The sequence below is a fragment of the Verticillium dahliae genome, genomic scaffold (assembly GCF_000150675.1).
Source record: "Verticillium dahliae VdLs.17 supercont1.2 genomic scaffold, whole genome shotgun sequence".
Classification (NCBI taxonomy): domain Eukaryota; kingdom Fungi; phylum Ascomycota; class Sordariomycetes; order Glomerellales; family Plectosphaerellaceae; genus Verticillium; species Verticillium dahliae.
This window is the reverse complement of record NW_009276916.1, coordinates 381,329-391,581: the sequence shown is the minus strand read 5'-3', so window position 1 is coordinate 391,581 and position 10,253 is coordinate 381,329. Positions and strand designations below refer to the sequence as shown.

General features: G+C 58.6%; 4 protein-coding genes across 4 annotated transcripts; 2 read left to right on the top strand and 2 right to left on the bottom strand.

Annotated features, from left to right (window-relative positions):
- Window positions 1–420: 420 nt before the first annotated feature.
- VDAG_00932 (uncharacterized protein) lies at window positions 421–1,427 on the top strand (the record flags this gene model as incomplete). The annotated part of the gene is made up of 4 exons (XM_009649818.1): window positions 421–450; window positions 595–699; window positions 793–898; window positions 1,327–1,427. The coding sequence occupies 4 exons, from the start codon at window positions 421–423 to the stop codon at window positions 1,425–1,427; spliced, it is 342 nt and encodes a 113-aa protein (XP_009648113.1).
- Window positions 1,428–2,418: 991 nt separating this feature from the next.
- Window positions 2,419–3,282, bottom strand: VDAG_00931 (endoglucanase-5; the record flags this gene model as incomplete). The annotated part of the gene is made up of 1 exon (XM_009649817.1): window positions 2,419–3,282. The coding sequence occupies one exon, from the start codon at window positions 3,280–3,282 to the stop codon at window positions 2,419–2,421; it is 864 nt and encodes a 287-aa protein (XP_009648112.1).
- A 978-nt stretch (window positions 3,283–4,260) lies between these two features.
- On the bottom strand, window positions 4,261–7,485 carry VDAG_00930 (NIMA-interacting protein TinC; the record flags this gene model as incomplete). Its single annotated transcript, XM_009649816.1, has 4 exons — window positions 4,261–5,881; window positions 5,946–6,490; window positions 6,546–7,283; window positions 7,362–7,485. 4 exons carry the CDS (start codon window positions 7,483–7,485, stop codon window positions 4,298–4,300), a joined length of 2,991 nt encoding a protein of 996 aa, XP_009648111.1. The 3' UTR covers window positions 4,261–4,297.
- A 335-nt stretch (window positions 7,486–7,820) lies between these two features.
- VDAG_00929 (uncharacterized protein) lies at window positions 7,821–9,602 on the top strand (the record flags this gene model as incomplete). The annotated part of the gene is made up of 4 exons (XM_009649815.1): window positions 7,821–8,542; window positions 8,729–8,768; window positions 9,009–9,023; window positions 9,141–9,602. The coding sequence occupies 4 exons, from the start codon at window positions 7,821–7,823 to the stop codon at window positions 9,600–9,602; spliced, it is 1,239 nt and encodes a 412-aa protein (XP_009648110.1).
- Between the last annotated feature and the right edge of the window lie 651 nt (window positions 9,603–10,253).

Here is a 10,253-nt window from a genome sequence, read left to right as displayed (position 1 = left end):
GGGCCTGGTACTGACTTGACTGGAAAGGCAAGGAAGGGCTTTTTAGGCCAGGCGGCTAGGCGGAAGGGGGCCTCACTTGGTGCTGCCACCTGCGACCACACCCCCCTCGCCCACTAGTGGCCCCCTCGAGCGCGAATGGGATCGAAGCCAGGCCATGTTCCCCCCATGTCTCGAATGCGCCATGCGACGCGTGTCTCGAGACTTGGGAGATACATCGGACAAATCTACCTACCAGTACCCGCCTGAGGAGGTACCTGAGGTGCCACAAGGTTCGCGGCCCTCTGCCCTGCTCGTCTTGTCTCCTCTCTACCTTACGAAGCTTTCCCTCCAATATCCCCAAACTTGCATGCTGCCTTGGTCGACTTGATAAGGGAACGAAAGCCTGCGCGATGCATGCTGCGTCTGCAACTTGCTCCCTCAATGTCTAACGGCAGGAAAGACATCACCGTGGTGCAGAATCTACGTCTGACTCGGCTCACACACCCATGATGAATACGTACAATCACAGCGTTTGCAGCGTCCATCACACACCCCTGGCTTGCCTGCCGACAGGCAGCCTGCACATCCCCTCGTCAGATTGATGCAGCTTCGCAGACCCTCAGCGACCCAACAGTCACCGATGATTCGCTTGCACAAAGTCGAAAGGTCGACTGGGCCATGTCGCTGGCATTGGCTGCCAAGTCGAGGGCGCAAAAGCTTGTCTGTGGCTCCACCGCCTTACAGGCCCGGATCTGAGCGCCGCCTCGTTGTCTGCCGCCGCCATTCGCAGGCATACTTACATGTACCAGTCAGTACCACAGCCCTGACGCCTGGCGTGTGACGAGGGACGAGGGACGACACGATCTGCTGCTGGGCCTGCGAAGGCCTGCCAACGCGGCCCAATCGCTGCTGCTGCACGGTTAGCTTCCGACAGAGCCGTTATATCCGTAGTGCGGCCCTGTCGGATAACGGCACAAAAGCAAGCAACGTCGACCCATGGCGCTTGATCCTTCTGGTAAGCACGTACCTACACTGCAGTCCTAGCGCCAAGTCACACTTCTCGGTGACACTTTGCTGCCGTCGGGGGAGCCTGGAGGGCAGCCAGAAGAACAGGCCGGTAGGAGGCACAAGACACGGCCCTGGATTTCCTGACATCGCTGGACGACGAGGCCCGACCGACTGGACAACCACCGCGGCGCACTTGTCCGGCTTTTGTGCACTGTTGTTCACCAAGTTGGGAACCCCTCTTTTGCCTGGCTCCCTTGCGCCCAATCCAAAGATGGCTCGACCTCTCTACGTCATGCCATACCGGGCGGTCGACGACCTACGAGCTAGCCAATGGTTCAGCTGTTTGCGCTCTCTGGGTCCCGATGAGCGGGTCCACCTTCGAGCTCGACAACGACGCCGACACCGAGACGCTCCAGACTTCGAGGGCCAAGGAAGGCTGAGGCAGGGCCCAGCCCATTCTTTCAGTCATGTCGATGCCTGGCTAGCAGAGCTTCCATTGAAGTGGTAACGGCTCCATTACGGTCCGCTGGTCTTGGCCGTCCTCCGCAGCGGATCTCATTGGGCTTGCGTTGCGGTGTATTGTAGCGTGGGGATAAAACACGACCTGGCAGAGGTCGCGCCATGAATGGCGTTGCGCCCTCGGACTGCACCTTGCCCGTCTTTCGTTAGAGACGTTCAGCTACAGCTACTTTGGGTTGCCCCTGGATGGTGCACGTGGTGTGGCTCGTGGCCATGTTTTTTGCTTATATCGACGTCAAAATTGACTTTACCGGATCGTGATACACCTTTCCCCGGCCACCTAATACTGTGAGCCAAGCGCTGCAGCGTATACGGATTTTTACATCATGAGTAGCATTCCTGGGGCAGCCTCTGGCTACGTTCTTTAGACGACTAATGCTTGAGCAGTTCTTCGAAAGTGAAAACATCTATGAAAGATCAAGTTCAAAACTATTGATTTATGAGGCTCGTAAGATTTATGAGGCTCGTGATGATGACTTGTCAACGCGGCCCAGATGGACATTACGCAGCCTTATGCGCGGGCTTCATGGTACTGGTCAGATTCAAGGCTATATAGTTGTTATCCTTGAATGGCACCAAATCGGTTGCTCGAGGACATGAGGCCTGTTGACATATCTGACCACCCTCGCAAGCCGGCCATCGTGCTCGATTCCTAGCCCTCAAGGGCGACTAGTCGCCAAGACGTCTGATTCCGGCAACCAGGCAGTACAAGACAGAGGACCGTTCCGTCTGGTCTAGATGTACTGAAAACTTGATGGTGCGTAGATTGCCCTAAGTGTTGCTGGCTGGCAACGCCTTCACCACTGTCGAAGCCTCATTCCAGGTCCCACCATCATTTGAACATGGCATTGTCCTGCCTCTCACACCCGCTGCGAGACGTGAGGGCCGCAGGGCACGAGACCTGCCGGAAGTTCACTTGGGGGTTGTCCGCGTTGAGCAACCAGTCGAAGCGCCAGTAGCACCCACTCTTGAGCGCCTCCGGGAAGGCGTCGCACTCGGCGCGGCTGCGGATGCCGCCGTACTGGTCGCCCCAGCCGTTGGGCGGCGCGTTGTACTGCGCCGTACAGGCGTTGTATATGCCGACTCCGCCGCCAGGGATCTGTTGTCTCTGGTCAGCGCTGTGACTTGCACTCCCGATTCCTGCCGTGATCCAGGGGGGTTTGAACGAGGGGTTGAGGAGGGACACGGAAAGCGATGCCCGGTATGCCGAATGTTGACGTCGCTCCGGAACGCAGCCAACGTCCTCCGATTTGGGTCCCCACCCTCCGGGACGGGCTCCGCTCCGAACACTCGGCCGCAGAGTACAAAACGCCCCCCCAACAAGAAACTCACCGCAAGGTCAAAGTGGTTCGAGCCGAGGTCGGCCCCCGTGTTCGTCGCCTGCACAACCATCTTCTTCCCAGCCACCGGCCCGCTCGTGAACGTGAGCTCGTAGCACGCGCAGCACCACGACGCCTCGTCGCCGCCCGCCACGCGCACGGCCGCCCACCCGTACGCGAGGTCCGCCGACACGGCCCACGGCGACTGCCCGCTGCACATGTAGGACGTGCCGCCGGCCTCGCAGCCCGAGCGCGCGTTGGCGTCGCCGAGCGGCCGGTCGTTGATGTCGCAGGTCGTGACCGGCCCGCTCGAGAGGGCCGCCTTGCCGGGCCAGGCGCACGAGGGCTTGCAGCAGTCCCAGTAGCGGGTTGTGCTGCCGCTGCCGGAGGCCTGGGCTGCTGTAGGCGTCAGGTGGAGGGCGAGGGGGAGGAGATGGGTCAGGAGGTTGGCGTGCATTGTGGCGAGGTGGTCAAGACTTGTCGTAATGGGAATGAAAGCGGTATGCGAGGAGTTATCTTGAACTACAAAGCTAGGTCGAGGTGTCTGCGTGTCAACAGTGTTTGCCATCATCGCAGGATGTCCCCCTTTTATACCACCTTCACAATGTCCTGATGCACTGATGAAGTCTGGTTCGACAAGACGAGAATCCCGGTTCCCTCTAAATTAACTTGCTCTCGGCCCAATCCTCAACCGCGATGAACCCACGCCAGCACACCTCCCGCCCAAGCCGCCATCCCGAGCGACACCAGCGCGGGCTGGCTCTCAGGTAGAGAGCTCGTGACGAGCACTGCACAGGAACCAACTCTCACGAACCTCCAGGCCGAGACATGACCAGCCCAAGAGGGAAACAAACACGGAGCAGGCTCCGAGCCATCGATTCATGGCCAGGTACGTGGCCACGGGTCCTTGTCAACGCCCCTGCTCGCCCCCCGCAATCTGTCCGGCGGGTGCCGTGACGCGCGAGGGGAGAGGGGAGCCGCCATTGTGGCTGCATCGGGACAGTGATCGGCAGACTGGCGGTTCGAAATTAAGTGGTGAGCCCAGACGGGCGGGAGGAGGGGCGCTGCGAGACTCTCTGGACGGCCGAGGCATGCGCGGGGGATAGTGTGATACCGTGGGTCCGGGGCCGGCGATGTGGTGTTCTAAGCTTCACCTGTACCATGGGCGATCGGTTTCTGCCTTCCTCTTTGAACGCGACGATGCCTCACTAGATCGTGGCCATGCTGATGTCCGCCCGACATACCTCCGGGACCGCGGCGTGCTACCGGCCGCTAGGGCCGAACATTCAGGTCCAAGCTCGACCTTGCCGTCCGTTAGTTACCACGAGCCGAGCAAGCTCCAAAGCATGTGACAATAGATCAAACCATGATATTTCTACTTCTTTTCGTCATTATTGAACATCTCATCATCATCCCGCGTTCCTCATTTCACCACCGTCATCCTCAACGCCTGCCGCCACGGCTGCCACCCCCTACCAGCGGCGCTCCTGGCTGTGGTTACGGCTTCGGTTGCGTTCCTGGCTGCGGTTGCGCTCCCGGCTGCGGTTACGTTCGCCGCTGCGGTTGCGCCCGTGCCCACCACCATAGCTCTCTTCCTGACGGCCGCCATAGCTCTCTTCTTGGCGTCCTCCGTAACCACCGCCACCGCCGTAGCTGCTCTGCTCCTCACGACCACCGTATCCAGAGCTCTCCTGACGACCACCGTAGCTGCTGTGCTCCTCACGCCCACCGTATCCAGAGCTCTCCTGACGACCACCGTAGCTGCTCTCCTGGCGACCTCCGTAGCTGCTCTGCTCTTCACGGCCACCATATCCAGAACTCTGCTGACGGCCACCGTAGCTGCTCTGCTCCTCACGCCCGCCGTGGCTGCTCTCTTGACGGCTACCATAGCTGCTCTCCTGGCGGCTGCCGTAGCTGCTCTCTTGCTGACGACCACCGTAGCCAGAGCTCTCCTCACGACCGCCGTAGCTGCTCTCCTGCTGACGGCCACCGTAGCCAGAGCTCTCCTCACGACCACCATAGCTGCTCTGCTCCTGGCGACCACCATAACCAGAGCTCTCCTGACGTCCGCCGTAGCTGCTCTGCTCCTGGCGACCTCCATACCCAGAGCTTTCCTGGCGTCCGCCGTAGCTGCTCTGCTCTTGGCGGCCTCCATAACTGCTCTCCTCCTGACGACCACCGTAGCCCGAAGAACTGCCCTGGTACTCGTGGCGCTCGGTGCGCTGCTCGTAACCGCCGCTCTGCGATGGCCGCGTCTCAGTCTTCTCCTCGTAGCCGTGGCCGCTTGTGCGCCCGCCAGACTGTTCTTCCTGCTCGTACTTCTTGTACTCGGTACGGCGACCACCGTCAGGATACTGGGTCTCCGTCTTTTGCGCCTGAGCATACTTGTTGCCAGAATGGCCGTACTCGGTCTGGGTCTGGGTGTACGAGCCATCGTTGTTCTTATGGCTAGAAGAAGTCTTCTCCTTCTCGTCGTTGCCAAAGACCTCTCCGAAGATAGACGAAGCGGCGCCGAGCAAACCTCCTGCGCCAGAGCTCTGCTTCTCCTCCTTCCGCTCAGGCTGCTTGTACGAGGGTACCTTGACGCCAGTCGTCTGCTCAATGATGCCAGAAATGGCACCGGTAGCACCCGTGATGATGGCGCCGGCCGCCTTGTCGGCAACCTTGTCTTCCCACGTTTCGGGCTTGCCGCCGAATTGCTTGTGCATCTGGAGCTTGCCGTTGCAACCGTGGCCGTGACCGGTGTCGTGAACACCGGGCTTGTGGTTCTCATTGTTCTTCACGCCATCACGGCTCAGCTTGCGGCGGTAATCGTCTTGGCCCTGGCGGCCAAGGCTCTCCCACCACTTCTCAATGGAGCCAAATATGACCTTTCTGCCCTCGCTGATGCCGTCGTTGCCCTGGTCACGCTGAGCGGGGTGGTGGAAAACACCATAAATGATGCGGGTCAGGGTCTGGTTGACATCGATGTTCTCGTCATCAATGGCAGACATGATCTGGGGAACAACCCAACCAATCATTTCAGAGGCGGTGCGACCAGCGGGCTCGTTCAGAAGCTGTAGACATTAGTCAACCATACTATGGTTTTGTGCTGCGGTCGGCAAGAGGCTGTGTGCTTACGTTGGTGAAGTGGTCCTTGGAGAGCATGGAGTGAGTGGGGTCGGAAGACCGGTTGTCGTTGAAGACAATGTGCTGCTCACGCTCGCTGCTCTCCACAATCTCCTGCGACCCAGTCTTCATCTCGTTCTGGATCTGATGAATGACAGGCAGAATGAACGGCGCAAGGTTCGTGTACACGAACTTGGTCATCTGCTCCTCCAGCTGCTCGAGAATCTTGGGAAGAACGGGGATCTTCTCAAACTTTTCCGAAATGTTCTGCATGATGTCATCGTGGAACTCAAGCAGAGGCATGATCTGCTTGAAAATGTCCTGGACGTAGCGAGTGAACTCCTCGGGGTCGCGGGGCGATACCTCCATGTTCTGCATCTGAGACGAGTTGCAGTTCTGTTGGATCTCGTCAACCCGGTCGCTCTGGTGCTTTCCTCCAAAGATGCCGTCAGGAATCATGTCAAGGAGGTTGCGGAGCATGCTAGTATCGTTGTTCTTGTTCTCCTGCAGAGTGTTCTCGAGCTCCTGGAGCTCGTTCTGCTTCAGCTTGTCCGTAACTAGAAGCTGTCAGCTTGTGATCATGGAACCCATCGCGCCGAGGTTGCCTCATACCTTCGCCCGTGACAGAGTGAAGAAAGTCGACACCACCGAAGGTGCCGGTGACGAGAGGAAAGACTTGATCGCGAGCACCCTGAAGTCTGATACCGGTATCGCGACCAACGTGGGCGAAGATGTCGCGCTCGCCCTTCTCAATCAGGGCAAGCTCGATGTAGTTGCTGTGGGCGAAAAAGTCTTCGAGGCAGTGAAGACCGGTTCCCAAAAGACGCAGAGCCTCAAAGAGATCCTCCTCCCGCTGGTTGCGGCCGTATTTGCGACCGAGCTCAATGCAGTTGCCCAGAAGGTCGCGAAGAAGCTTGGCAGAAGTCATAATGCCAGCCTTCTCATTCGCAATGTAGTTCTTCATGCCAGTCTCGGGGTCGACGGCCAGCTCGACGCCCTCATCAACGGGACCACGAAGTCGACGGTCATATCGTCTAGCATCCTCGTTATCGGCATAGTTCTTGGGGTTATCGATGTGCTCCTCAGGGCGGTAGCAGCCGAGCCTGTCAGCCGTCACCTGGAACTCCTTCGAGCCATAGCCAAAGGTGAGGAAACCCAGCACGCAGAGAACGAGACGGATGGCCTCAGCAGAGACGGACTTGACAGTGCCGACGTCGACGGCCTGCGAGTAGTCTCGCAGCCAGTTGCCAAAGTAGACGCGCGAGACCATCAGCTTGCTGAAGTTCTTGCCCTTCAGAGCGCGGGCCATAGCAATGTTGAGGAGAGCATCTTCAATGTCACCGTGGCGCCCTGTTCAACATTGATTAGCCCGGATTGAGTACTCGACCGGGCCCCAGAACAGGATGGGAGCAGAAGGAAGAAACGCACAGTTGACGCCTTCGACTTTGGACAAGCTGGCAATGTTACCAGCGCCAAAGGCCAAGGTCGGCTGGGCGAGGCAGACCAGGACGATCAGCCCAACCCATAGGAAGGAAGACGAGGATGTGATCATGACGGCGTTGTATCCTGCTTGATTCTTCGTCCGACTGTCCGACTGTAATTGTATTCGTAACGATATTGGTGTTGGTGACGGAGATGGGGGGCCAAGGTATCAAAATGGAAACTGAGAGGCCCGTGAAAGATGTTGACAAGAAGGTGGGAAAGGCAGAAACGGAGGAGCGGGGTGGAATATAACCAAGGAAAGGACAGAGGAAGAAGGGAAGGAGGGGCTTCGGCGTTTGGCTTCAGGGCTTGGGGCTAACAGGTCTGGATCCTGGTATCAGATGCCAAACAGAAGCAAGCTGATGGTGGGTGCGTTGCGTGGTGAACCGAACGGGAAACAGCAGCATGCCGTACGAGCTGATGGCCAGCGTCGAGACGCTGGTCCTGGGCCTATGGCATCATACCCTTCGACTGGCGCCCAGGAAGAGCAGGAAGCTTGCCTGCAACCCCGCCACTCGCACACTCATCGTTGGAGGGTTTGGAAGGGTTTGGAGGGGTCGGTGGAGGGTCGAAGGAGGGATGAGGGGTGGTGGATGCCGAGCAGGGGTCGAAGAGGGGGCCAAGCTCGGTACATGGCGACTGGCCGAGAGTGCCACACAAATCGCTCGTACCTTCAGCTTTCCATGGTCTGCACCGCCTCTTGGACCAGGGTCTGTGACAAGCTCATCCAAGTCCAAGGAGGGGGTAGGGGTAGGTGGGGGGGAACGCCGCGAGGGCAAGGAGGGCTTCGAATGCCGATCGACACGCTTGGATAGAGGCGATAAGCACATCGCTGCGGGCGCGTATCGACGAGCTGCCCATGCCCAAGTAGCCACCTGCAACGTCGTGAAGCCAGGCAAGCCAGGCAAGACCAGGATGCTGTGCATGCGCGAAAGCCTCGGTAGCCTTGGGAATGGAGAGATTTGCATGATTCGATCAATTCCTGCATCGTGCGAGAATCGCCATTCTCGATATTCTTTATCGCTTTGGATGACGAGGAGACTCGAAGCTTGGGAGCTGCGGGACAAGCTGGTGTCTCGGAACACAAGAACGTTGCAGGCGGCAATCAGTGGTGGACGATCGAAAAGGTGGGTGGGCGGTTGGTGACCAAAGACGTTTCAGTACGAAAGCTTCGTTTATGCTGGAGCTTCAGCAGACCCCATCACTGTCCATTTGCTCCGCTACTCGGCGGTGCCTTCCTGGGACCTGGTGCACTTGAAGTCGCTTGTGGCCAGCCAGCACAAGTGACAATGTCCCAGTCCAGCGTAGTCCAGCGTAGGCCTGCTGGGCAAGGCACTCGCTGAGTTTCGTGTCGTAAGTAATCCGCAGCGATCAGCGGCCAACGAGTGAGTGGCTTGTGTGCCTTGTTCATGTCCTACTTCACGTGCGACGGAACTGCTTGCGACACTGCGGGACACATGTGCAGAACCGACAATGTTACCGTCCCCCGCATGGCGCGTCTGAGCATATGGTCATAGTCATTGTGGAAAATGCGTGCGCCAGTCTGTGTATTTCGCACATGTCTGGTGATGCGGGATACCTGTCGCGTGGTAGATACCGAGCCTATATGTAAGTGAACAAGAAAGAGCAGGGCCGTCTGTTCATGGTAGTCGGTGATTATTGCGCCGTGAGAGCACATCAGCCGCCAAGACCCAGCGGAATGCCCTCTGTTGTGGCCGCCGAGAGGTACACCTCGCTGGAAGGCCCCGAGGACTGGGACTCCACAGCGTCCAGGTCCTCAACTCGCTTCTGGATTCTTTTCCTGCCCGGCTGCCTGAACTCTTCACTGGCCCGGGGCTCCGAGCACTGGGATTTGACTTATCAGAAGAGCTGCAGCACGACCTTCCGCTACCCAATGGGACGCTGCCGTGGCATTTGTCGAGTGTCACAAGAACGCTGTTATTGGAGTACCCGTCAGCGACAGGAACAGCGTGGCCAGCCTGGACAGCGAGAGATCGGGGCTTTTCATCCTGGGGCCTGGCTGGGAGAGCGGGCGGGGGAGAGAATATGCTGATGCCTGAGGCGGGAGCGTGCCAGCTGCCGGTCCCCTCCACCGTCCCCCTCCCCAAGTCCCAAGACTCCCCTCGTCAGTCCCAGCTGCTAGCTCGTACCACATCACTGAATGGCGACCCAGGCCAAGTCACTTAGGGGTAACCTACGTATTGTTCGAGCAATGCATCCCGCGGGTGACCCTTTGGACGTGAGCCCACAGGTCGCATTGGCGACCTCGACAGAATAAAAACAATCTGCATCGTCTGCAAAGTGTCCTCGACAGGTAAAGAGCACGTCGACAGGCAGCCGTAGTGTTGTCGCAGCACTGATGCGGACTGATGATGATTATGTACACATTGGGTACAAACAGGCAGGCAGACAGACGTTGAAAATGGTGAGGCGATGTCAAGCGGGTTGCGGGCGGGGAAGCAGAAGACGCAGGTCACGTTGGTGAGTTGAGTTGGCACTCCGATTTCCATCAGTCAGGTACCGTAGGTAGGCGGGTGGTTGTCGAGCGTTACTGGTATCGTGCATTGTTGGCGGTGCGGTGCGATGGGATGGGGCTTGATCCTTGGACGATGAAGTGAGCCCTGAAGACTCTCACATCAAGGCCGAACGCCTGGTTTCCCAGGTCCATTTGCCCTGAGAGGCGGGTTGCCAGCAGGAAGGCTCGGGATGGGCGGGGGGAGTAGAGGGGGGATGGAAAGGAGTGAATCTTGAGGGCGAGACGTGACGGCGGGGCAGCCCGGATGGGATGGGATCAGTAAAAAACTCTCTCCACCATTTGGCGTTGGGTGGGCTGTAATC